The sequence below is a fragment of the Hypanus sabinus genome, chromosome 13 (genome assembly GCF_030144855.1).
Source record: "Hypanus sabinus isolate sHypSab1 chromosome 13, sHypSab1.hap1, whole genome shotgun sequence".
NCBI lineage: Eukaryota > Metazoa > Chordata > Chondrichthyes > Myliobatiformes > Dasyatidae > Hypanus > Hypanus sabinus.
The window spans coordinates 7083532-7111493 of NC_082718.1; the positions used below are offsets into that span (position 1 = coordinate 7083532).

The 27962-nt window shown below is 42.3% G+C and overlaps 1 protein-coding gene across 1 annotated transcript in view; it reads right to left on the minus strand.

Moving 5' to 3' along the window:
* Positions 1 to 27962, minus strand: part of LOC132403613 (collagen alpha-1(VII) chain-like) — a 414548-nt gene that overhangs the window by 297388 nt on the left and 89198 nt on the right. The window contains exons 11-18 of the mRNA XM_059987065.1: positions 26977 to 27123; positions 25101 to 25220; positions 20699 to 20857; positions 12482 to 12601; positions 7621 to 7770; positions 3550 to 3684; positions 2464 to 2610; positions 1004 to 1204 (exon numbers count right to left, since the gene is read on the minus strand). Coding sequence (XP_059843048.1) covers positions 1004 to 1204; positions 2464 to 2610; positions 3550 to 3684; positions 7621 to 7770; positions 12482 to 12601; positions 20699 to 20857; positions 25101 to 25220; positions 26977 to 27123 — 1179 coding nt within the window. The remainder of the gene's footprint in view (positions 1 to 1003; positions 1205 to 2463; positions 2611 to 3549; positions 3685 to 7620; positions 7771 to 12481; positions 12602 to 20698; positions 20858 to 25100; positions 25221 to 26976; positions 27124 to 27962) is intronic.

Here is a 27962-nt window from a genome sequence, read left to right on the forward strand (position 1 = left end):
ATGACTAATAATATCCATCAATATTAAATTCTAAATTAACTTTCAACCATCAATTCCCATTTGTAGAATAAAGTTCCAAACTTCTACCTACTCTTCATAGTGTAAAAATATCTCCTAACTTCACTCTTGCAAAATGCCACCTAAAGCTTCAGGTTTTGCCTCTACTTCTAGTTTCCATCTCATTTCTTTTATTTTCCACCTACCACATCAAACCACTGAAATCTGATCAAATCCCTCCTACATTTCTTCAGAACTCCACAGAACACCAAACTGGTTTACATTGTTTCTTACATGAAGCAAGAACACAATCGCCTTTTGTTTCAGCATTATGAGTTGATAGGTTATTAGATGCAATTTGACCTGGGAGGCTGGGATCTGTTCATTGACCTAACAGATATTGTTATCACATGAACAAAGTCACCAGAGAGAAGTACTGAAAGTAAATATGAAATCTTTATTTGACAAAATGAACACCCGAGGTATCATGTTGAGACCCCTTTCAGAGGAAAAGGGCTGCTTGATCCACACCACATGACATTTTATGTGCTAAAAATCAAAGGACAATTCCATATTTACAATGCATTCACAATACTTCCATTTAACTACACATAAACTTCACACCTCCCTCTTTGCCCACACACTATAGACACCCAAATTTATTTAAATCAGCGTTGTCTGGTCTTCCAATTAAATGTGGTTCACATCTCTTAGGAACCCATTGTTCAGAGCTGCATTTTAAATTTAATCTACTGTCTATATTCAGATCTGAAGTTTGGTGGCTGAAGTCAGTTGCTGAAGTTATTTGCTATATGTGCTAACCCCCAAAACGCCCTAACGATATTATTTTGTGACTGTATGTGCTGGTGTGACTATGTGTACTGTGTTTTCCACCTTGGCCCCAGAGGAACAATGTTTCATTTAGCTGTACACTGTGTAGGGTTGAATGACAATAAACTTGAACGTGGGTTCTGCAGGTTGATCCACAGACAAGTCAGCCACTTACCAGGTCCCTCCTGTGTGATCTGAGATGCTGATACCTTCCTTGCAATGGGAGAGGTTATGCCGGGGCTGGTTGTAGATAGTAAAGTCAGATCATCGTGACCACTGTCTTGTTGTGCGGCATTAGGTCCAGTCCCAGCAGTTAGTACACCTGCTGAAATAGCTTTTGGTGGTTTTGCTGTTACAGAGGAGTTACGTTTAGAGCCTAAACAGAAACAAAATAAGAGATTCTTTCATGAATACGTTAGAATCAAGGCATTTTTGGAACTGTATGAAATAAAATTATAAAATACTGTATATCTTTACTTTTACTACTTTCAAATGATTTCTGCATTTTAATAAATAAAGTTTTCAACAATTGACTTTTGACTTGGTCTTTATTCTGTGGCTAAACAAACTATTATTGTACATGGTTAGGCAACATCTATGGAAACGAACTAAGTCGACATTTCAGTCAAGAACTTTCAACAGGTCCTAAAGAAGGCCTGAAACACCAACTCCTTATTCATTTCCATAGATGCTGCCGGACCTGCTGAGTTCCTCCAGCATTTTGGATTTCCAGTGTCTGCAGAATCTCTTGTGTTTATTATCTTCTCTTCCCATTTTTCTGAGCCTATATCACATTTAACCAGAATAAACCTTCAGGGATATGCTAGCATTGTTTTAACACAAAATTAAGACTGAATATGTCCAATCCAAAGTCAAATCATGCAATGAATTCCAGTCTGTTGAGTTCTGCAGAGAAGCAGGATACAATTTCCCAGTCCATTTACTCTCAGTGTCCAGTGCAAGGAATAAGTGGGATAGTTTTCCACTCCGTGTTCCCAATCCCCAGAACTGGGAGAAGTGAGATCTAACTCTTCACTCCAGACCTGTATCCATGGGACACTATTCTTCACTTCATGTCAGTCTGGCACAGAAAACAATGAGGTTTCTTTCCCCTTCTGGCCCTAAATCAAAGTGTGCTTGTTGTCGTTCTGGGTTAGGGACATTCTAGCTGCTGGTCCTAAAGATGGATCTCGACCCAAAATGTTGACTGTTTATTCACTTTCATAGATGCAGCCCGACCTGCTGATTTCCTTCAGTGTTTTTTGTGTGTTGCTCTGAATTTCCAGCATCTGCAGAAACTTGTGTTTGGGAAAACTTCAGTTAAAACATATTATAATTGTAAACAGAACACATTCTAAATCCTCATAAAAAATACACATGCAAAAAATCAACTTTAGCTGAAGATCTGTAAAGTTTAAATTGGAACATTTGACCCCTTTGCTCTGCAATTCATTGTGTTCCCTGGTTGTGGCGCTGTTGAGCTTTAATCCTTGATTGTGCTCCTTTCTGCCCCTTAGCAGGCTTTTGAAGGTACTGCAGGCTGCATTTAAAGTCTAGAGTCGAACAAAACTATTTTGTCATTCAGGACACACCATGACTGGGATGCTCTCAGATTTCTTAAGCTAATACACTCACGTGTCTGGGCTGAGAATACTGTGGGCAATCCTCGTCTGTTCCCAACCATGGTTGCAACTCGAATGGTGTATATAGAACTTTCTTCCAATCCACTTATCACAAGAAGTGTGGTATCAGCTGGGACAATCCGTGTCCTTTCAAGACCTCCTGAAGGGAAAATTAAAGGCGGAAGTGCATGAGAACTTAGCATAACCGGGGATTTCCACAGAGCTGCTTCTGAAGCTGGGCCTCTGAGTGTGCTCGTGCGTTCAGTTGCAATTCCAGCTTTAAATCAGACGCTGAAAATCCAGAGTAATTCACATTGCAGACCACTCTTGCAGGAGTCAGATCAGAATCAGATTTAATACCACCAACATTTGTTGTGAAATTTGTTAACTTAACGGCAACAGTATAATGAAATACATGATAAATACAGAAAAAATTGAATTACAGTAAGTACATATGTGTATATTAAATATTAAAAATAGTAGTGCAAAAACAGAAATAATAAAAAAGTGAGGTTGTGTTCATGGGTTCAATGTCCATTCAGAAATCAGATGGCAGAGGGGAAGGAGCTGTTCCTGAATCACTGACTGTGTGCCTTCAGGCTTCTGTATTTCCCTCCTGATAGCAACAATGAGAAGAGGTTATGTCCTGGGATTTGGGGGTCCTTAATAATGGATGCCACTTTTCTGAGGCACCGCTCCTTGAAGATGTGTTGGATACTACGGAGATGACAGATGACAGACAGGCACAGATAAAGTCAATGTTCCCCCCCCCCCCCCACCCGGCAAAAACTGTAAACTGGCAAAGTTCTGAATTCTGCCACTGCACCCCAAGCACAGGGCCAACAAAGCCCAAATATCACATTCAAAAAGAAAATGATGGATGTTGAGAGATGTTTATACCTGAAAGGGTATAATTCTTGGATATGGAGAAACAGCAGCAGAATTTCACTGGCAGAAATTGTAGGTGGGGCCTTTTAGGTGACTGTGTGTGATTAAGCAAATATAGGTAGAACATGTCACCTAGAGCAGGTCTAAATTGCACATCTGTAAGTTACGTTCTGTCCTACACAGATAAATGTGAGCAGGATTGCAGCCTGACCTCTCAATTGAGCCCAGGATATTTGGTATCCTGAGATTCCAGGCACCTGTTTCCAAGCGAGTTTTATACTATTGGCTCTGGTTTCGATGATCTTCAGTTCCTTCACAGATTGAATCTGGTGAGAATCCAGAGAGGCTGCAAGAGACGAGAATTATGATTAGAAATGACAAATAAATCCTGTCTATTTTCAAAATCAGGTTTAATGTCACTGAGATATGTCATGAAATATGTTGTTTTGTGGCAGCAGTACATTGTGATACATAATGTGTGTGTATATATAAGTTTAATAAGTTGTGCAAAAAGAACAAAAGAAAAAACAGTGAGGCCATATACACGGGTCCTTTGTCCATTCAGAAATCTGTTGACAGAGGGGAAGAAGCTGTTCCTAAAATAGTGTGTGTGTCTCCCCTGTACCTTCTTCCTTGATGTTAGCAATGAAGAGGGCATGTCCTGGGGGATAGAGGTCCTTATAACAGGTGCTGCCTTTTTGAGGCATCACCTTTTGAAGATGTCCTCAGTGCTGGGGAGGCTGGTGCCCATGATGGAGCAGGCTGAGTTTACAGCTTTCTGCAGCTTTTTCCGATCCTTTGCAGTAACCCCTCCATACCAAGTGGTGGTGCAATCAGTCTAAACCCAAGAGATTCTGCAGATGCTGGAAATCCAGAAGAACACGCACAACATAGCAGAGGAACTCAGCCGGCCAAGCAGCGTCCATGGAGAGGAATAAACAGTCGACATTTTGGGCCAGGACCTTTCATTGGGACTGTCCATTTCCTCAACTGATTGGCAAATGTGCCTTTTATTCAGAAGGTGAACAGTGACTGAAAAATACACAATGTCTGCTGCAGTTGTCCACATTGTAATAGTAAAAAATTGTCCTCTTTAAACATTTTTTTTTACTACCGCAAGATGCTGCTGGACACCAAGAACTTAAGAACTTAAGATACTGCAGGTCTACCCCATCAGAGAGCTGCTCGTTCTCCGTCAGAGAAACTGAAGGAGCTGGACTTGGTGTGGCTTATGCTGCTGCCTGCATCAGGGAGGCGTTGGAGGGTTCGGTGTGCGACGGTGGTATTCAGTTTAACGGCGAGTGATCGTCTTAGTCACTTTACTTGTGATTGCAACAGCCTAGTGGACGTTGTTAATGTGAAATCCTGCAAGTCGTTATAATTCACTGACTGCTGCAACATTCATGGACTCGGGGTCTTAGACTATATTATTGTGTGTGACTGTATTTTGCTGATCTCTAGTGTGTCTTTGCAGTCTATATGTGACATGGGCTGGGGATGACTGTTGGCACTGTGTTTTGAACTCTGGCCCCGGAGTAGCATTGTCTCGTTCATGGGTGTTCAAGTATGGTTGAATGACAATTAAATTTAAACTTGAAACCAGTACTCTTGCTACTACAACATAATTTGGGGAAAAAAATTGCTGGGTATACTAGAAATTTGAAATAAAAGAAGAAACCGTCAGAAATTTTCACTAAGCTAGGGATCATCTGTTGAACAACATACAAAGTTTGGTAAATTTTCAAGAAGATTTTCCACACATATAATCCACACACAGTTCCCACCTGATCAGTTGAATATTGCTCCTATTTTCTACCTTTATTACTTCTGAAGGCAGTTAACAGACGAGAAAGGACTTGAAGATATAATCATCACACGTGACTAACCTAAATGGATCTGCCTCTCAGAGAACGTTATAAGGAGAGGATTTAAATCTGACAAAATGGGGTTGATGAATAAGATGGATGTGGTGGGTGCGAAGACATTTACTATAATGAATGCCAGCTATAATTTTACCTGGTTTTGTGTGAGACTGTACCTGCAATATCTTGCACAGATTGGCTCACCTCATATCATACAGTGCTGGATAGTTTTAACTGGATGCGAGAGCTGGTCTATAAAAGAATGGGTAGGAGAGGCCGACATTTTATGGAGTTCGGATTAAGTGATACCTGATCTCATTGAAATATATTAGATTCCAAAAGGTCTTGACTATGTGGATGCGCAGAGATTATCCCCTTTAGAAGCACTTAGGGGTGGGGTTAGAGCAAGGGCCACATTCTCTGGATAAGTGGATGGGCATTTCGGACTGAGATAATGTGGAATTTTCTTTCACTGTGGCAGTTGTGAATCACTGGGAATCGCTCCCCCCAAAGATCTGAGAGTAGATTCAGAATCAGTTTTAATATCACTGGCATATATTGTGAAACGTGTTGTTTCAATGGCTCTTGTTTTGTTGTCTTCAGGCTCTTGTACCTTCTCCCTGTTGATAGCAATGAGAAGATAGCATGCCCTGAGTAATGGGGTCCTTCATGATGGATGCTGCCTGAACTCTTGAAGGTTTATCACCCTTAGGAATAAGGTAATCGGGTGGGAAAGTGGAAATGAGGAAGGAGACATGCAAAGATCAGCTAAGTGTTGGAAAAAAGGTCAAAGGGCCAAGAGTCCACAAGGCCATGGACTTGTAACTAGAGAGGTACTTCTGAAAGATAAATACCATTGTAATTTGAGAAAGTCTTCTCCCACTCCTTTCAAATTCCAAGTCCGTTGTTGCACATGTCCCTCCATCTATCGACATCCTCGCAATTTTCAGAATAATCTTCTCATCAATAATGTATAAACATTTTAAAGCTCAAATGGCATCAAGTAAGCATTTCGTTTTGAGTTATCAAGTCTTCTGCTTTGAGATTGGGCATATGGTGCTTTGGATACAAGTTCTCCATTTCAGAATCAGACATCTAATTATAAATTAGATAATAATTTATCTAATAATTTATTCATACTGGAATATTAGAAATAACTCTTAATCCTGTTCTGCCTTTCAATTAGATTAAAATACAGTAGGTTCCAGTTAATTGGGGCAGTAGCTTATTTCGTACACTGTGCTGTCTTAATTGGAACAGGGTATATTGCTATCTAACTAGCGCCAATTGCATGCACTTGTGTGGCCGTTGGACATTAAACGGTGCTTAAAGCAAACCATTTTAAACAGTGTCAGTTGTGTATGTTTCTGTTCAAAAAGCAGTGATTTTTGTCACTGTTAGTTGGCAAGAAGTAAGCAGTAAGACAATTTAAAACTGTTTTGCTCACTGTGGTTTCAAGCATTGAGTCTTGGAGATGCCAGAAAAGAAAATAACTGCTTCAGTGAGTTAGGAGTTACAAAGAATTGGAAGGTAACGGCAATCGTCTTGAATGTTACAATGAAAATGAAGACTGGGAGGATGCAATCATATGAAGGGAGTCCATCATCTGCACTGGGCACCTGCACTGATTTTGTTCATTTACAGTCAATCAAAAGAGCGTGGCAAAAAACACTGAATTCCTCTGTTTATAACTGTTAGGAAATAATACAGTTTTATAATACTACAGCACTGTTGGTAGTGTCCTTATTTGTTCTGCATTTCATTTATATATATATAATTTATTACTCAGTTAAATGACAGTTCATCTTTTTTATACGTTTTTAACTATTTCCGTGAAACTTTGACTAATTGGAACTTAATTGGGCCAAAGTGCACCGGTCCCAATTTGTCCCAGTTAACCAGAATTCACTGTTACCTTTTGCTACTCATTTCCAACTGAAATCCATCAATCCCAATCTCTCCAGCAGAAATTTGAGAAAATTACAGATCACATCTAAATTGGAAAAAATAGTCTTCATTTAGTTCGAACTTCACAATATGTCCTGATTTTCTTGATACTCTCACCAGACAAATTAATTTCTCTGCAGATCTCCACTGTCAAATATTCCTAACATTTTGAGCACCTTGTGACACAAAAGTCTGCACATGCTGGAATCCAGAGCAACAGAGATGCTGGAAGAACTCATCAGGTCAGACAGCATCTGTGGAGGGAAGTGGATGGTTGACATTCTGGGTGGAGACCCTTCATCTGGATTATTGATCAGAGCTTTCCTAAGCCTTCTGCAATGCATTTTTCCAATCATTCCTCCACTTAACTCTCACCTCACTCTAAGCCCAACCATTACTCCAAAGAGAAGTAGCAGGTCTTTTCTCAACTACGATACTACGTTTACCAGAGTTTTTCTATCTAATTAATTTACCTGTCATTTGAGAAAGGGAGACAGCAGGCCCCTCAGAACTCCCATACACAGCACGAATGTTGATTGTGTAGTGTGTACCCGGGTTCAGGTTTTCAATACGGTAAGACAGCGTGTTGCGATCCACATAATCATTCTGTGTTGTGCCTCGGCCTAACAAAGACATGTAAGAAAGAAATTACTGAGGGTGATTATGCAGTATTTTCTGGTGATATTTCTACCACAAAAGCAGGCCTTTGAGCTCATGCTGAATTTTACTCTTTGATATTTCATTTTATTTAGAGATATAGCACAGAACAGACCATTCCGGGTCTTCGAGTCACATGGCCCAGCAACCCCTGATTTAACCCCAGCCTAATCACAGAACAATATACAATGGCCAATTAACCTACTGACTGTACATTGTTGGACTATAAGGAGGAAATCAGAGCACCTGGAGAAAGCCCACAGGAAAAATGTGCAAACTCCTTAATGCGGTGCCGGAATAGACTGGAGTACCCGGGGGAAACGCACATATTCCACAGGGAGGATGTACAGAGATGCTGGAATTGAACTCCGAACTCTGAGGCCCTGACCCGTAATAGCATCGTGCTAACTGCTACTCTACCATTGTGCTGATGTGAGCATCCTCACATCCTTTTCTTTCCAGTCTTCCAACAACTCCTTTTATCTTTATGCATTCATTCAGCTTCCATTTAAAATTGACAGCATGGTGATAGCAAGCATATTTTCTCTGTTCTCAGGGTGAAAAGTATTTCTTCTGAATTTATCACTGTATTTATTACTGACTACCTTATATTTATACCCCAGGTTCTGATTTGAGATCCGCTTGAGTATAAAACTAAACATTCAACCCAAATCTATCCCATAAATGTTACAATTCCCAACCTAACTTGTAGCTGGGATTTATCTTTCGATCGGGTCAGACAGCCAAGCTTTAGTTCTGATCCTGGCCGGAACATGGAAATAAATGATCTATCTGCAAATGTACAAAACCACTTTCTGTCTTTCCTAGAGAAAATAGCTGCAGTCTGTTGCAACTTCCAGCAACAGCTCTAATCTTTAATATCTGGTTTTATTCCAGCTTTCTCATATCCACTCCAGTGCCTTTAGGTTTTCTTTGATGGATCGCCTGGTGTAGCACAATAAATCACACAGAGTAGCAGCAGCACGCACAGACACTGTAGCAAGCCTCTGCATAAATATTAAACAAATCCAAAAGGGAATTCAGTCATATCTTGTTCCGCAGTGTTTAGAATTGAAAACCGATGACTGCGCAGGGTAGTTGAAACAAGTGGCAAAGAAGAATTTAAGGAGACACAGAAAACGGTGTGTTTTGTCGTGGTCATGTAACAGTTAGTTAACACTATTACAGCTCGGGGCACTCTGGAGGTCGGAGTTCTACTCCGGCGCCATCTTAAGAAGTTTGTACATTTTCTCCATAATATGCGTGGGTTTTCTCCAGGTGCTTCAGCTTCCTCCCGCAGTCCAACAATGTACCTTTGGACCAGCTGGTCATTGTAAATTGTCCTGAGATTAGGCTGTGGTTAAGTAGGTGGGCTGCTGGGCAGTGTGGCAGTACAGCTCATTGAGGTGGAAGGGCCTGTTTCAAGCTGTATCCCCAAATAAGTACAAATAAAGTAAAAAAAAAACCCTAAGAAGGACCAAGAATAGCAATTTATGCTGATGGGTTAGGTTACAAAACAGAAAAAGAGATATATGCAGAACATAATCACCAGCTTGGATCAATTGGATTGAAATCAGTGCTTCTTTGTACTACCCAAGTTCTATCTAAATTCTCAGACACATATCCATCACACCCTTGAGTCAAGGAATGAGAAAGATTTTAATCTGCCAAGGTCCTAAATTTGCTGACTGGCCTTCCAGCTGCAATTCAATTTTCGACTCAACGGGGAGCCCGGTGACGGAGCACAAACTTCTTGCAATTCCTCAACAGTTATGCTGGGGAACCTGCCTGAAGAATCCATATCAGGTTAGTTCAACAAACTCCTTCTTTACAAGGGAGAAGAAGGGATGCAAGGGAGAAGGGTAAATGTAATTTTCAAGCAAAATGCTGGAAGAACTCAGCAGGCCAGGCAGCATCTATGGAAAAGAGGCTGAGGTAATTTTCATCTTTTTTAATTAATTGAGCTTGCCCTTATGTTTTTATTAGTACCGAGGAATCTTTTTAAATAGCTGATTGAAAAAAATATTTTTAATTATTTTTATAATATTTCTGTATGTCAGAGATATTCAGAAGGATTTGTTCTCTCTGGCAGTTTTGTCAACCAGTCAAATCTAAGGTACACTTTCTGGGTTTTCCAGAAACATTTTCAGCTGTTCAGACCCGTCCATGTGACAACTTCACCTCACTAAGTCCAGCTCCCTTGCAGGGTCTGGCCATTTATGCTTACCAAGAAATTGATATCATGGGATTGCCAAAGGAAAGATCTGTAGCTGGCACAGAGTCCAGAGCCTGTCACTATTGGCAGTGAATACTGACCCATGGCAAACCTAGGGACAATAATGAGGGATATGCCAACTTCCAGGGGATGAATCAGCCTCGGCCTCTGGCACCTGAGTATTTTCTCCCAGCATTGCCTGCGCTGGCCTCAAGAGCAGGAATTTCTCATTTGCCTTCCCATATTGAACGAGACCACTTGGCTCCTGGTGTCTACGTTGCCTCTCAGAGCTCTCCCATAGGTCTCAGATACCCACTTATTTCCCTGCTCTGTCTCACATGTTCATCAGATGAACAGACTACGAGGGTGTCTGTTCTCTTGAGAAAGAATTGCTTAATGGGGTACTGTTAGATGCATTTGAAATTAAGAAAAATCTAAACAGAGTGGAGCCAGGGAGAGTATTTCTACCTGCAGGAGTGAAGGACATCAACAGAACTGTGCAAAAGTCTTAGGCACAGGTAAGAAAATTTTGTAAAGTGATGATGATTTTGAAAACAATGAAATGAAGTTTCTAAATATCAAAAAATACTACAAAGAGCATTAAGCAATAAAAAATTAAAACAAATCAATATTTGGTATGACTGCATCAATTCTCTAAAGTCCGCTGTTGTGCAGTTTTATAAGAAAATTGGCTGGTAGGTTGTTCCAGGCATCACAGAGAACTCGCCACAGTTCTTCTGCAGACCGTCACCCTCACCAGCCTGATCCTCCTGCTACCACCAACACAAGGGTTAAATTCTAGTTGTCTGTTATCTTACCAACCAGCACGTCTGAGGAATACAGCGTAGTTAGGGCAGAATCCTCGTCATTGCAGGGAGATCAAACTCCAGATAGATGGCACCGTAAGTTAAGCTGTGGGACCAGGATTACCAAATCTACGAGTCAACAGCAGAAATGCTGCATCTGTACTGCCCACACTTTGGAAAGATAGGCTGCATTCTCCAGTGAGCAAGGAACACAGGAATAGACACCATTCAATTACTTCCAACATGTTTCACTACCCAATTAAATCATACTTAATTCAAGCTTTGATTCCTCCTACACTACCCTGATTCTCGTTCCTTTATTTTGCAAAGGCTTTAACAATATCCCGATCATTAACACAAGAAACTCTGCAGATGCTGAAAATCCAAAGACACACACACACACACACACACACACACAGGAACTCAGCAAGTCAGGCACTATCTATGGAAATGAATAAAGAGTCAACATTTCGAACTGAGACCTTTCAACAGCACTGGAAAAGAAGGGGGAAGTAGCTAGAATGAGAAAGTAGCGAAAGGGGAGGAAGGACAAGCTAGAAGGTATTAGGAGAAGTGGGCGGGGAAGGGGATGAAGTGAGAGGTTGAGAGGTGACAGGTGGGGAAGGTAGAGGACTGGAGAAGAAGGAATCTGGTTGGACAGGAGAGTGGACCATGGGAGAAAGGGAGGGAGGATGGGCACCAGGGAGAGCTGATAGGCAGATTTTGAGAAGAAGAGGGAAGATATCCCAATTTGAGTTTTCAGTTTTACAGTTTCAAGTGACTCACCAACCTCAACAGCTTTTTGAAAGAGGGAATTTCAAATTCCTGTCTCCCTTTGTATAAGGAATTAATTTCTCTCCATCCACCCCAACAACCCTTCAAATTATCATATACCCCCACCAGTTAAATAGGGTGGTATCTTCAAGGGATACCATGATGCAACAGTTAGCAATACCCCTTCGCAGCTTCAGGACGCATGTTCAATCCTGACTCAGGTGGAATCTGCGCCGAGTTTGCACGTTCTCCATGTGACTGTGTAGGTTTTCACCAGATGTCCTGTTTCTTTCCAAATCAGATGCATTCTTTTAAAAATTGAGATTCGTTGTAGAATAGGCTTTTTTATGGCCCTTTGAACTGTACTGGCTAGCAATCCGCTGATTTAATCAAGGGACAATTTACAATGATCAATTATCCTATCAACCAGCATGTCTTTGGACAGTGGGAAGAACCGGAGGACGAGGAGGAACGTGTAAGCTCTTTACAGGCAGCGACAAGAATTGAACACAGGATACCAGTACTGTGAACTGTTGTGCTAACGACTACACTAATGTTAACTCGCTGCTCTGAGTACACCCTTGTCACAGGTAAATGGCAAAGGGGGGAATTAGTGGGTAAGAGAGAGAATAAGTGGAAAATATGGAGATGAATATGACTGGTCTGCTTTGAGCCTGTGTGGACTCAACAAGGTGAGTGGCTCCTTCATAACATAAAAGACTAGGTTTAATTTCCTATATTCAAAGGGATTACAAGGCTCTCAGAAGTACCAAAGCGGAAAGTTAAAACAATAAACCTGTTGATAAGTTATTCACTATAATTCAGTAGACAAGGAAGGAACAGGCAATGCACAGTCCTGAGAGAATCTTTCCCTCGATTTACCTGATGTTGGGCTCCATGTTATCTTGTACTCTGTTGCTCCAATGGTGGCAGCCCAGACCACGGACACTGAAGTAGTGGTGTATGTGGTTACCCTGAAGGTCGGTACCCGTCCGAGTGGAGCTGCAACAAACCGCAGATCATTGGTTAGTTTCATTCATTACCTCAGCTCGTCTTTCTTTTCCTCCCCTTGTCTAAAAGCTGCATTGTTATCCTTTGCCCAAGTAGTCATTAATTCAAAGTTATCAGCTGCAGCACAAGAACAGAAGAGGTAGTCAAGATTAACATTGCTTTGAGCCTGCAATAAGTCAAGTTTGTTGTCAATTAACTATATACGTCAACTGTCAAACGAGATGTTTCTCTGGACCAGGCTGTAAACCACAGTAGTACTCGTAACACACAATAACTTAGAAAAGTAAGAATAAAATCTACAAGTAATGCATAAATTCAATATTGTAGCGTACAGAACAAATTAATTGGTGACACTTCGAATGTGATGCAGCAGGAAGTTCAGGAGCCTAATGGCCTAAGGGAAGAAGCTGTTTCCCACCCTGACCGTTCTTGTCTTTATACATTGGAGTCTTCTGCCTGATGGTCGAAAGTCAAAGAGGATGCTGGATGGAGGGCTGGGATCCTCGATAATACTGAGCCTGGCGTACACAGCACTCCTGATAAATGTCCCCTTTGATCCTCTCGGTTGTTCTCACAGTCCTTTGTAGGGACTTCTGGTCTGATGCTCTGCTGCTCCCATATCAGACGGAGATGCAGCTTGTCAGGACAGTCTCAATGGTGCTCCTGTAAAACTGTTAAAATGGGAGGGGGGGAGCAATATGATTGAAACCACTCTGGATATAATTTCATTTTCCCGTCTGGTCCCATGATCCTAGATTCTTCTACGGGGTTGAATAGGAATTTAAAAATTACACGGGAGATCACAGTCCCACACAGTCCATGCTAATGCTCCTGTTCCACTTTCCTGCTGCCCCCATAGTTCTCAGCTAAACCAATAAGTGTAATTTCTCCTTCATGTGTATGCCTCCTACCCTAAGTTCACTTAGATGATACAGTTCAGCCACACCCTGTAGTAACAAGTTCCACAGTCCCTGCTTGATTTCTTTATGGCTGCCTTAGATGGCCTTCAGGTGTGGAGGCACAAATATTCTCTCCGGTTCCAATCTGTCAGGGACACCTGGAAGAATTCCTTTTAAGCAGTATTTTCTCAAGAAATATCCAGTTCTGTTCATCACTTACTGATATGCATATTATTACATTCCATCTCCAGCTTCCTGGGACCTCTATATCCTTCCTGTAACATGGCAGCCAGAAATGGATACAGGAGTCTAAATGCTCTCATGATTCATGTTTTCAAGTTTAACATAGCTTTCCCTATTGGAATAAACCCCAGTGCTGAGTTGTTTTCTCTCTGCTGAAAAATACAAATAATGTTTCAAGCCAAAAACCATCTATCCCTTCTGTTGATAGGTTATCATTACAGTATATTCAATGTTTCCCCTTCTACAGATGCCGGCTAAACAGTTCCAGTATTTCCACTATTATTTCAGATTTGCAGAATCTGTTGCTGTTATGAATCTACCTTGTGGCTACAACTGCTGCCCTTCTTCGTGCCCTGGTTGAGTACTCCTGGTTATGCTGGGTATCAGAACACATTGCTTCTGTCCTACAGGCTGAAGGTTTGCACCTGCAGGATTGTGGAGCTGTTTGTTTTTATGTTATATCTGAAATGCAAGTTTGGTCATGGTAGCTGGTTTCTCTCTCCATCCAACTAAGATCATAAATCATCTTACTAGTAATTTTTTTTCAAAAGGGAGATGGTGGAAGGTTGATATTTAATGCTAACTGGCAACATAGAGCTAGTGGGGATAAGTTGCCACCTTGAACCATCACAGGAGAAGACACTCCAACGTCTCGTCATGTTAGAGGCCATGTATAGCCAGAAGCAATTGAGGACGGTACAATTATGCTTTTTAAAAGACATTTAAACAGGTAGGTGAATGGAAAAGGTTAAGAGGAATAAGGGCCAGACACAGGCAAATAGAACTAACACAGGTGGGCAGTTTGGTCCACGTGGCTGAGCTATGCTTGAAAGCCAGTTTCCATGTTGTGGAGCTCTATGGCCCTGTGATCATCCAAATGCCAGAGTTCAATTGCATCAACCAGATTGTTGCAGGTCTGCAGTCACATACAAGTTAAACAGGGTAAGACTGGGTTATTCAGGATAAATGGGGTAAGGTTGGGTTAGTCAGGTTAAATGGGGCAAGACTGGGTTATTCAGGTTAAACGGGGTAAGGTTGGGTTATTCAGGTTAAACGGGGCAAGACTGGGTTATTCAGGTTAAACGGGGTAAGGTTGGGTTATTCAGGTTAAACGGGGTAAGGTTGGGTTAGTCAGGTTAAACGGGGCAAGGTTGGGTTATTCAGGTTAAACGGGGCAAGACTGGGTTATTCAGGTTAAACGGGGTAAGGTTGGGTTAGTCAGGTTAAACGGGGCAAGACTGGGTTATTCAGGTTAAACGGGGTAAGGTTGGGTTATTCAGGTTAAACGGGGCAAGACTGGGTTATTCAGGTTAAACGGGGTAAGGTTGGGTTAGTCAGGTTAAATGGGGCAAGACTGGGTTACTCAGATTAAACGGGGTAAGGTTGGGTTAGTCAGGTTAAACGGGGCAAGGTTGGGTTATTCAGGTTAAACGGGGCAAGACTGGGTTATTCAGGTTAAACGGGGTAAGGTTGGGTTATTCAGGTTAAACGGGGCAAGACTGGGTTATTCAGGTTAAACGGGGTAAGGTTGGGTTAGTCAGGTTAAACAGGGCAAGGTTGGGTTAGTCAGGTTAAACAGGGCAAGGTTGGGTTAGTCAGGTTAAACGGGGCAAGGTTGGGTTATTCAGGTTAAACGGGGTAAGACTGGGTTATTCAGGTTAAACGGGGCAAGACTGGGTTATTCAGGTTAAACGGGGCAAGACTGGGTTATTCAGGTTAAACGGGGCAAGGTTGGGTTAGTCAGGTTAAACGGGGCAAGGTTGGGTTAGTCAGGTTAAACGGGGTAAGACTGGGTTATTCAGGTTAAACGGGGTAAGGTTTCTCTTACCTAAAAATAAACCCAAGGAATCTTTACATTTTTCCAATTTGTGGCCAATTTCATAGATACTATTTTTTTAAGGATCAGCCATGATTGAATGGCAGAGCAGACTCAATGGACCAAATGGCCTAATTCTGTTCCTGTGTCTTATGGTCTTATTTGTGATAACCTTTAATTTATCTGTGATAAGATCTGAACTCTTAATTCTAGTTAATCTATTACTAGCCCAGTAAAATAATCATTGCCCAATTTCATCAAGACATGAAAGTATCTAGACATTCAACAAATGTCAGTGATATTGGCAGAGGACCGATAATCATGGGAAGAACTGATGGCAAAATACTGTAAATGCATTGGAACACAAGGAACGGGTACAAGAGTTGGCCAACTCAGCCCATAAGCTTGCTCTGTCACTCAGTATGATCTTGGCTGATCTAATCTAACTTATAGAAGTACCCTTCATGTGACATATTAACAAGTGCCATCTAGAAATCCCAACACACCATATCTATTAGCTTCCCTTTAAGCACCCTGCTTAGCAAATCTTCAATGAAATCCAGCCAATTTGTCAAACATGATTTCCATATCATTAAATCATGTCACTCTGTTTAATTGAGTTTTGATTTATAAGTGCCCTACTATTAACTATTTAATAATCGATTCCAGCATTTTCTTGATGACGGATGTCAGGTAAACTGGTCAACAGTTTCCATCTTTCCTTCTCTCTTCAATTAGACATTATATTCGTGTTTTTCAGTTTTCTGAGAATACTTCAGAATCTAAATACTCTGCTAATTTACAACCAGCGGTCTCAATATCTCAGCAAACTCCCTTTAAGATTGTAGAGTCATAGAGCTATGCAAAATGAAAAGGGGTCTTTCAGTACAACCCACCATGTTGATCAAGTTGTCTACCTATCTGCCTGCATTTGGCCGAAATTCCTTTTAACCTTTCCCATCCACGTACCTGTTGTTTAAATGTCTTTACAACAGTGCAATTGCACCCTTCTTAATAGTTTGTTCTGGCACCACCGTCTACACACCCAATACTCTATGTGGAAAAAATTACCACTCAAGTTCCTCTTACATCTTTCCTCTCACATTAAACCTATGCCCTCTAGAATTGTAGAAAATTATGGCATAGAAAATCAGCCCTTCATCCCATCTAGTCTGTGCCGAACCATTTAAACTGCCTACTCTGACTGACTATCACCACTGGCATAGCCCTCCAGACCCCAACCACCCATGTACTTATCCAAACTTCTCTTAAACGTGAAATCAAGCTTGCATGCAAGAAGTGTCATGAGCAAAGTGGATGAGCTTAGAGCCTGGATCAGCACTTGGAGCTGTGATGTGGTGGCCATTACAGAGACATGGATGGCTCAGGGGCAGGAGTGGTTACTTAGAGAGCCAGGCTTTAGATGTTTCAGAAAGGACAGGAGGGGAGGCAAAAGAGGTGGGGGCGTGGCACTGTTGATCAGAGATCATGTCACGGCTGCAGAAAAGGAGGAAGTCACGGAGGGGTTGTCTACTGAGTCTCTGTGGATGAAAGTTAGAAACAGGAAGGGGTCAATAACTCTACTGGGTGTTTTTTATAGACCACCCAATAGTAACAGGGATATCGAGGAGCAGATAGGGAGACAGATTCTGGAACGGTGTAACAATAACAGGGTTGGTATGGTGGGAGATGTTTATTTTCCTAATATTGATTAGCATCTCCCCAGAGCAAGGGGTTTAGATGAGGTGGAGTTTCATGACACAATATGTCTACAAGAGGAGATGCTGTACTTGATCTGGTATTGAGAAATTAACCTGGTCAGGTGGCAGATCTCTCAGTGGGAGAGCATTTTGGAGATAGTGATCACAATTCTATCTCCTTTATCATAGCATTCCAGAGCGATAGGAACAGACAAGTTAGGAAAGCGTTTAATTGGAGTAAGGGGAAATATGAGGCTATCAGGAAGAAACTTGGAAGCATAAATTGGGAACAGATGTTCTCAGGGAAAAGTATGGCAGAAATGTGGCAAATGTTCAGGGGATAATTGCGTGGTGTTCTGCATAGGTACGTTCCAATGAGACATGGAAATGATGATAGGGTACAGGAACTGTGGTATACAAAGGCAGTTGAAAATCTAGTCAAGAAGAAAAGAAAAGCTTACGAAAGGTTCAAAAAACTAGGTAATGATAGAGATCTAGAAGATTATAAGGCTAGCAGAAAAAAGCTTAAGAATGAAATTAGGAGAGCCAGAAGGGTCCATGAGAAGGCCTTGGCAGGCAAGATTAAGGAGGCAGGCAGAATTAAGGAAAACCCCAAGGCATTCTACTAGTATGTGAAGACCAAAAGGATAAGACATGAGAGAACAGGACCAATCAAGTGTGACAGTGGAAAAGTGTGTATGGAACTGAAGGAGGTAGCAGAGGTACTGAATGAATATTTTGCTTAGTATTTGCTATGGAAAAGGATCTTGGTGATTGTAGAGATGACTTACAGTGGACTGAAAAGCTCGAGCATATAAACATTGAGAAAGAGGATGTGCTGGAGCTTTTGGAAAGCATCAAGTTGGATAAGTCTCTGTGACCGAATGAGATGCACCCCAGGCTACTGTGGGAGGTGAGGGAGGAGATTGCTGAGCCTCTGGCAATGACGTTTGCATCATCAATGGGGACTGGAGAGGTTCCAGAGAACTGGAGCATTGCAGATGTTGTTCCCTTATTCAAGAAAGGGAGTAGAGATAGCCAAGGAAATTATAGACCAGTGAGCCTTACTTCAGTGGTTGGTAAACTGATGGGAAAGATCCTGAGAGGCAGGATTTATGAACATTTGGAGAGGCATAATATGATTAGGAATAGTTAGCATGGCTTTGTCAAAGACAGGTCGTGCCTTACAAGCCTGATTGAATTTTTTGAGGATGTGACTAAACACGTTGATGAAGGTAGAGCAGTAGATGTGGTGTATATGGATTTCAACAAGGCATTTGATAAGGTACCCCATGCAAGGCTTATTGAGAAAGTAAGGAGGCACGGAATCCAATGGGACATTGCTTTGTGGATCCAGAACTGGCTTGCCCACAGAAGGCAAAGAGTGGTTTTAGACAGGTCATATTCTGCATGGAGGTTGGTGGCCAGTGGCATGCCCCAGGGATCTGTTCTGGGACCCTTACTCTTCATGGATTTTATAAATGACCTGGATGAGGAAGTGGAGGGATAGGTTAGTAAGTTTGCTGATGACACAAAGGTTGGGGGTGTTGTGGATAGTGTGGAGGGCTGTCAGAGGTTACAGTAGGACATTGATAGGATGCAAAACTGGGCTGAGAAGTGGCAGATGAAGTTCAACCCAAATAAGTGTGAGGTGTGTCATTTTGGTAGGTCAAATATGATGGTAGAATATAGTATTAATGGTAAGACTCTTGGCAGTGTGGAGGATCAGAGGGAACTTGGGGTCCGAGTCCATAGGACACTCAAAGCAGCTGCGCAGGTTGACTTTGTGGTTAAGAAGGCATACGGTGCAATGTCCTTCATCAATCATGGGATTGAGTTTAAGAGCCAGGAGGTGATGTTACAGCTGTACAGGACCCTGGTCAGACCCCACTTGGAGTACTGTGCTCATTTCTGGTTACCTCACTACAGAAAGGATGTGGAAACTATAGAGAGGTGCAGAGGAGATTTACAAAGATGTTGCCTGGATTGGGGAGCATGCCTTATGAGAATAGGTTGAGTGAACTCGGCCTCTTCTCCTTTGATCGACAGAGGATGAGAGGAGACCTGATAGAGGTGTACAAGATGATGACAGGCATTGATCACGTGGATAGTCAGAGGCTTTTCCCCAGGGCTGAAATGGCTAACATGAGAAGGCAGAGTTTTAAGGTGCTTGGAAGTGGGTATGGAGGAGATGTCAGGGGTAAGTTTTTTTTGTTTTTTTTAAAAACACAGAGAGTGGTGAGTGTGTGGAACGGGCTGCCGGCAATGGTGGTGGAGACAGATACAATAGGGTCTTTTAAGACTCCTGGATAGGCACCTGGAGCTTAGAAACATAGAGGGCTATGGGTAACCCTAAGTAAATTCTAATGTATATGTTCGGCACAGCTTTGTGGGCCAAAGGGCCTGTATTGTGCTGTAGGTTTTCTATGCATGCACCACTTGCACGGGCAGCTCATTCCTCACTCACACCACCCTCTGATTGAAAAAGTCTCCCCTTATGTTCCTCATTTTGGTATCTCCTACCCTGACAAAAAGACTGTGGACGTTGCCTCAAACTTTGTTAACCTCGATAAAACTACCCCTCAAGCCTCCCCTGTGCTCCAGGGAATGCAGTTTTAGTCTCCTTTGCCCTGACAAAACGACTGGGCCATTCCATGGTCTTGGTGATTTTCTAACCTCTGTAAGGTCACCACTCAGCCCCCCACACTCCAGGGAGCACAGTTCAAGGCTATCTCCTTGCAACTCAAACTCTCCATTCCACTGACATTTACAATTTCAGCTAATCCTCTCCTCAACGTGGTCTCTAAGTGCACTTTGATGAAGTGTTTCCCTCCAGAAAGGTTGGCAAAGATATCGCTTCTGTGATAACAAAACCGATTCATTACCTGGGGACGGTCAGGGAAAATTTGCTTTAAAAAGTTCAATGATTTTATGTCTTCATAATATAATGGCAACATATATTATGGCAGGATGTTATGGTATTTATCAGATAGGGTAATATATTAGACAGGCTGTATTTACCGAGGTTGGGTGGGACCACAACCAGAGATCAGGGGTTAAGGGTGAAAGGTGTAAAGTTTAAGGGGAACATGAGGGAAAACTTCTTCACTCAGAGGGTGGTGAGAGTGGAATGAGTTGCCATTTCAAGTGGTGCATTGCCAGCTCGATTTCAATGTTCAAGAGAACTTTGCATGAATGGTAGAGGTATGGGGGGCTGTGGTCCCAGTGTAGGTCAATGGAAGTAGGCAGTTTAAATGGTTCAGCATGGACTAGATGGGATGAAGGGCCTGTTTCTGTGCTGTAGTTTTCTATTATTCTGTTGAATCAGAGGATCAATCTATGTGTATCTGGCAAAAGTTTCAGTTTCCTATCAAGTCATACTTCTCATTCCGTGTTAATTGGTAAAGCAACATTACGCAATGCGACTCACTTGTTTTCACAGTTGCTGCTGTTCCAGGGCCAACAACAGGACCAAAGATCACATAAAGAGACAAGACATATTCCGTGTTGGCAATCAGGTGTTTGAGTTGATGGGATGTCACACTGCTGTTCAACACTACTTGATGTGGTCGATCTCTCCCAATGAATTCTAGTAACAAGGAAATCGGCATTAAAATATTCCCTTTAATGCACAACTTTGTAAAAGGAAATAACTCAAAGGAAGTAACAAACTCAATTTGTCTTTAAACTATTTGCTCATGGAATTTGAAAGACATTGGAAAGAGGATATAGACAGTGCTGGAGGATCTCAGCAGGCCAGGCATCGTTTATGGATGGGAATAAATACCCAACACTTTGGGCCAACACCCTTCATCAGGACTCATGTTGGAAAACTTTAATTTATTGCCCATTGCTAGATTGCTTCTTCCTGTATCTACAGGATTCCAAATGTAAACAGTATTTCTACAATATGTATACAAAACACAAATATGGCTCTCTTGATCCCTCAAAAAGACAATGTGAAACTCAGTCACATACAAGTCCAACTTTGTACTGTTCAAGATACCCTTTACTGAAGGACAAGTACGAACCAACTGGGTTTTAAGTCATAGCTTAGCAGCTGTACATAAAATTCCAGACGAACTCAGCATATCAGGCAGAAACTACGTTGTGGTATAAACAATCAACATATCAGGACTGGAAAGGACATGGTGTAGGAGCCAGAATAAGGTGGTGGTCGGGAGGGGAACAAGTACAAATTGGCAGGTGATTGGTGAAAGCAGGTGAGGGGGAAGGTGTGTGTGATTGGGGGAGGAGGATTGAAATAAGAAACTGAGAGGTGAGAGGTAGAAAAGGTAAAAGACTAAAGAAGTAATCTAATAAGAGAAGATAGTGAACTTTGAGAGAAGGGGAATGGGGGGGAGAAGTGTGTGTGTGTGTGTGTGTGTGTGTGTGTGTGTGTGTGTCTGTGTGTGTGTGTGTGTGTGTGTGTGTGTGTGTGTGTGTGTGTTCCACAGCCCAGTGGTTGGGAACCACTGACTTTTATACACCTGTACACCTACTTGTTAATGCAAATATCTAATCAGCCAATCCTGTGGCAGCAACTCAATGCACAAAAGCATGCAGACACAGTCATGAGGTTCAGTTGCTGTCCAGACCAAATATCAGAACGGGGGGAAGAAATGTGATCTACAAGTGACTTTGACTGTGAAATTGGTGCCAGACGGGGTGGTTTGAGTATCTCAGAAACTGCTGATCTCCTTGGTTTTTCCAAACACAATAGTCTCGAGTTTACAGAAAATGGACAATAACACCAAAAGAAAAATCCATTGAGTGCTAGTGTTGTGGGTGAAAACATGTTAGTGAGAGAGATCAGAAGAGAATGGCCAGACTGGTTCAAGCTGACAGGAAGGTGACAGTAACCATGTGGTGTGCAGAAGAGCATCTCTGAACGTACAGAATGTCGAACCTTGAAGTGGATGAGCTACAGCAGCTGAAGATCATGAGCAACATGTGACTAATAAATCTATCTAAAATGGTGGATACCAGCAACATCTTTTGGTCATAGCCAATCTCTGTCTATGGAGATGTACAAAAAAGCTGGATGAATTCAGCAGGTCAGGCAGCATCTGTTGAAAGGAGCAGTCAATGTTTCGGGTCGAGACCCTTCGTCAGGACTAAAGGAAGGGGCAGGGGCCCTATAAAGAAGGTGGGGGGAGGGTGGAAAACCAATCAGAGGAAAGATCAAGGGGTGGGGGAGGGGAAGCAGGGAGGGGATAGGCAGGAGGGGTGAAGAAGGAATCTAAGGGGAAAGCACTATGGGTAGTAGAAGAAGGCAGAGTCATGAGAGGTGATAGGCAGCTAGAAGAGGAGACAGAGTGAAGTTGGGATGGGGGAAGGGAGAGGGAGGGAATTACCGCAAGTTGGAGAATTCGATGTTCATACCAAGGGGCTGGAGACTAGACAGACGGTATATGAGATGTTGTTCCTCCATCTGAAGTTTGGCCTCATCATGGCAGTAGAGGAGGACATATCCGAATGGGAATGTGAAGGAGAGTTGAAGTGAGTGGCAACCAGGATCACTAAAGACAAGGATATCCTCTGCTTTGGTCTTGACACCTGCAGCATTTGATCCGAGTTATTTTTATTAGGCAGGTCATAGCAGAATTAGGCTACTTGTTCCATTGAGTCTGCTCTGCCATTCCGTCACAGCTGATTTATTACCCCCCCAACCCCATTCTCGTAACTCATCGTCGTAACCTTTGCTACCCTTACCAATCAAGAGTCCATCAACCTCCACTTTAAATATACCAAATGTCTTGGCCTCCATAGCCATCTGTGGCAAAGCCTTCTATATATGTACTACTCTCCGGCTAAAGAAATTCCTCCTCATCTCCGTTCTAAAGGAATGTCCTTGTATTCTGAGTCCGTTCTGTTTGTCTGGTCCTACTGGTCCAGAAGGCTCCTCAAGCAGATGATCCTGCCTTTGCTGAAATTCTTCTGATATGGGGTTGATCCCAAAAGACTTTCCCAGCCTTTGTAATTTCCTATAAGGCATGTTGATAGTGGCTGGCTGGTGGCGTAGTGGCATCAGCGCTGGACTTCGGAGTGAAGTCTCCCGAGTTCAAATCCAACTGGCTCCCTTGCGTGCACGCTTTCCATCTGTGCTGGGCTGAGCGTCGAGCTAGCAACTCGGCCTTGCAAAAATAAGAAAGGCTGCTAACGCCGTCACGACAGTGTCCCGATGATTCCACTTGGAGTTCAGGGCTTTCTTCTTCTTCTTCGTCGATAATCATTAGAAGTGAACTCCACTGTCCATTTTTAGCATCTAGCATGGTGAAGATTTTGGTTCCCACCAGACGTTCAATGTCTTTTTCAGATAATGATTTCTCTTCAGTGCTGTACTCAGAAATCAAGAGCCCAAACAAATCCTCAACTACTTATTTTATTGATGCACACCAAGGATAATACCGAAGGGGGAGGAATGTACAAAGACTACATTAATCTTTCAAGTTCAGCCCTCAGTTTCTCTTTTACAGCCATCAGAAATGATCCTGGAAAATGAATGAGTGGTTGTTTACTTTCATTAATCTTCAGGCTGCATTTTCTCTCTATCTTTCCAGCTTCTTCAAATATATCTAAAAAAAAAATTGCTCATTCTTCCATGTAGAGCTTGAATTTGCTTAGCTGAACTGTGTATACTGTAAGCCCCTCTTTAACCTCTTGTACTCCTGCGATTGTACCTTTAGTATCTGAGGCATCAAACATCTGTTTTGGAAGCTTGGCTTTGTCTGCTCTTCCACTGGTTTCATTTCCTCTGTAGCTGGATGCAATACGAGTTTGCTCACATGATGCCATCCCTCAGAGGCCTCACAGCATCCGCAGTCGGCTTTGCAACGCTGTTAACTTGCCATGCACCCTCTGTGGTCCAGGAGCCCTAGAGCCCCACCACCAGTTCTGGAACAGTTATTACCCCTCAGCCATTAGCTCCCTGAACCAGCACGGATGACTACACTCAATTCAACACTGTGGACTCACTCTACAACTCAGTATTATATATTTTTATTTTATTTTATTTAGTGATACTGCGCAGAGAAGGCCGTTCCAGAACTTCGAGCCACATCGCCCCAGCAACCCCCGACCAATCAGATTAGCTCAAATAATCTACCCGCTTATGTCTTTGGACTGTGGGAGAAAACCAGAGGACAGGAGAAAAACCATGCATTCCACGGGGAGGACCATGAGTTGTAGAATCCTCGATTGTGAATATATACACCCAGTGGCCACTTTATTAGGTACCTCCTGTATTTAATCAAGGGATCACTGAGTGTATGCTCATGATCTTCTGCTGCTGTAGCCCATCCACTTCAAGGTTTGACATTCTGTACTTTCAGAGATGCTCTTCTGCACACCACATGGTTACTGTCACCTTCCTGTCAGCTTGAACCAGTCTGGCCATTCTCTTCTGACCTCTCTCACTAACAACACACACAAAATGCTGGTGGAACACAGCAGGCCATGCAGCATCTATAGGGAGAAGCACTGTCGACATTTCGGGCCGAGACCCTTCGTCAGGACTCCTTAACACTAGCACTCAATGGATTTTTCTTTTGGTTTTATTGCCCATTTTCTGTAAACTCTAGAGACTGTTGTGTTTGAAAAACCAAGGAGATCAGCAGTTTCTGAGTTACTCAAACCATCCCTTCTGGCACCAATAGACATTCCACAGTCAAAGTCACTTTGATCACATTTCTTCCCCCCCATTCTCATATTTGGTCTGGACAACAACTGAACCTCCTGACTGAGAACTCTAAAAGATTATGTTACACAGATATAACATTCTTAATCTCCTGCCACTCTTCATCCCAATTCCACAGCCACATCTCCAGTACCTGGTGTGGGACCCCAGGCCAATCTATACCCTGTGGCGCCCGGGACAGCATTCCACGTAATGACGGCACTGCTTGTGGTGGTGGACGATACCTGCAGAGTCCGGACAGAACTTGTTGCCACTGAAAAATACAGAAGCCAGTAAGTCGTAAGATATTTCAAAGTGACTAGATGATGCTTGACTCAACCCAATCCTTGCTTTCGCTTGCCCTTCCTGTATGATAATTGTGGCCACAATAAACCGGTGGTGGTGGCCCTGTGGATCTGACCGAGATGGAAGACCAGCCGCAGATGGTCTCCTGACAAGGAGATCCATGGGTGGAGACTGGACATCAGCCAGAAGACCCCAAGGACCTGTCCCTGACGACCAAATTATTTCCAAATATCTCTGACAATCAGAGAAATTTAAATATAAGTAATTTTTAAAATTTCAAAAAAATTAAAAATATATGTATTTCTAAAAGTTAAAAATAATCAATTTGTGTGAATAAGTTTAATTGATATTAAATCTGATTTGTTGAAAGTTCGTGTATGTGCCAGGTGAAAAGAACTTTCAGCTTGGCTGCGATGCTCCTTAGAATTAAGCAGGTATACAGCTTCCACAGTTAAAGCTCAAAGATCCATCATGATCAGTTTTGACATGAGGTGGCCAATGCCCACCTAATTTCAGTTTTGAAAAGTGAAGAAGAGAAGAGTAAACTTCCTCCACCTATCTCTGCCTCCTCAGTGGAACTTTATGTTGGATATCTCATCCAGATTCGTACATCCAGCCCTTTAGTTCCAAGTGGCTGAGCTTTGATCCAGACCTTGTCCCAAGTTCAGTAATGAAAGAGGAAGACCGATATGTCAACATCCAGCCCCTAGATCATTCCTTCCTTTGGCTTCTCTGTGCGTAGGTGAGGAAGTCAGAATCACACTGACTCACACACTTAGTGTGTTTTTGTACAGCTATTGGCTGAAGAGGATTACAATCTAGGAAAATGAATTTGATCTTTTCTGATCCTTATAGAAACCCAACAATATTAACAATGTCAGAACTTGTATTTATTTAGCATGCATTGTATAGAAATTTACTTCTAGGTCCTTCAAGTTGGCATAATTCATAAGCTCCAATGAGAAAGATTCTCTGACTGATAACTGAAAGTTTGGTAAAAAAAAGGATCTTAAGGAGGTCTTCTAAGAAAGAGGATGTAGTAGAGTAGATATAGGGAGGAATTTCTTTAGCCAGAGAGTGTTGCATCTGTGGAATTCATTGCCACAGGCAGCTGAGGAGGCCAAGTCCTCATATTTAAGGCAGAGGTTGATAGATTCTTGGTTAGTCAGGGAATGAAGGGTATATGGGGAGAAGGCAGAAGATTGGGACTGAGAAGGAAATGGATCAGCCATGGTGAAATGGTGGAGCAGACTCGATGGGCCAAATGGCCTAATTCTGCTCCAATATTTTACAGTCTTAAAATCATTATTCCAAATCGAGAAAGCAGATTTGGGAGAGGTGAGAAATTGCTTAGCCAAATCCATAGGTTTTAAAGAGCACTCAGTGAAGGAAAGTAGAGAGATGAAAAGGTCCAGGAAGGGAATCCAGGGGATTAGAGAATGGCTGTATGAATATGTGTCAGCAGAGCGGAGGGTGATAATGACAATGAGAGGTGGATTAGTAGCCAGAACCAGACCAGTGCTCGTACCATAGAGCAGAGCATTGTTCAACTGGAGAAAGATACAAACATAGGGAGGCAGTGGGAGTTGGATGCTGTGACAGCAAGGAATTAGAAAAAAAAATGATAATTTTAAAAGTGCGGAGCCAAAAATAGACCAGGAAGTGCAGTGTTTGTGTCTGATGCTAACAGTGTACAGATGGCAGATGTCAGTGATGAAGCTTACATGTCGTAGCTTTGCCAGTGATGACTGGGCCTTCCACATCACCAAAGATAGGGTTAATGGTTATAGTGTATTCAGTACCAGCTTGCAAGCCACGGATCATGTAGAAGGTGTAATCATTCCCCAAATTTATATTCTGCATATCTCTATCTGTGTAGGAATTAAACAAAGGAGGCAATCGTCAATTTATTTTGCAGCGGTCATTCTTTTTTGCAAACTTTGCCCAAAATCAGTTTCCCATTTCACTTTGCCCTCTGTTCACACAAATGACTCTAGTCATTTTGTCCATTTCTCGATCCTCTCAATTTCCACAGAGAAAAATATTTGTAGGATACTGTTAGTGGACTTCCTTTTTTTTAAAAAAGCTCTTACAAGATTGATATTCTTGCTAAAAATACCTTATGTGTTCTTGGGGTTATGGTGGCTTTACCTATTACTGCCTGTTATGCTGCAGGCAATTACTGCTTGTTATGCTGATGTCGGTATAGAGGGATTCTTCACTGGTGTTTCCGATAACAATTGTTCTTTGACCAGCCAGGGTTGTAAGCCCCGAGCTGAACCTTCAAACCTGAGAGGACAAGTGAACCACTCTTAGTCTGGCCTCTATCCTTTAACTTGCTTGGCACGAGTGACCCTACCAAGAGCCAAATCATAACTTCTTGACTAGAGACACTATCGTTATTTTACAATTACTCTTCAATATCATCTTCAGCATCTGCAATGAATAGGTTCCAGCTTCTCCGTGGAGTGTAAATGAAGATGCCGGACCTCTGCTGGGGATTTGAATTTACATTCTCCTAATTTCTCCATGGTTAGGCTGATGATTCTGTTCTGTATGTGCATACATCTGGATGTATCTCCTGGTTGTTGGTTGCTGTATTAACCTGACATCACGTTAATAGCTCACGGTGAATTTGGTCACATAGCTCGTGACCAAATTCTTGAGGACACAGTTGTCATCAACGTTTTTTTAAAAAAATCATAAACAC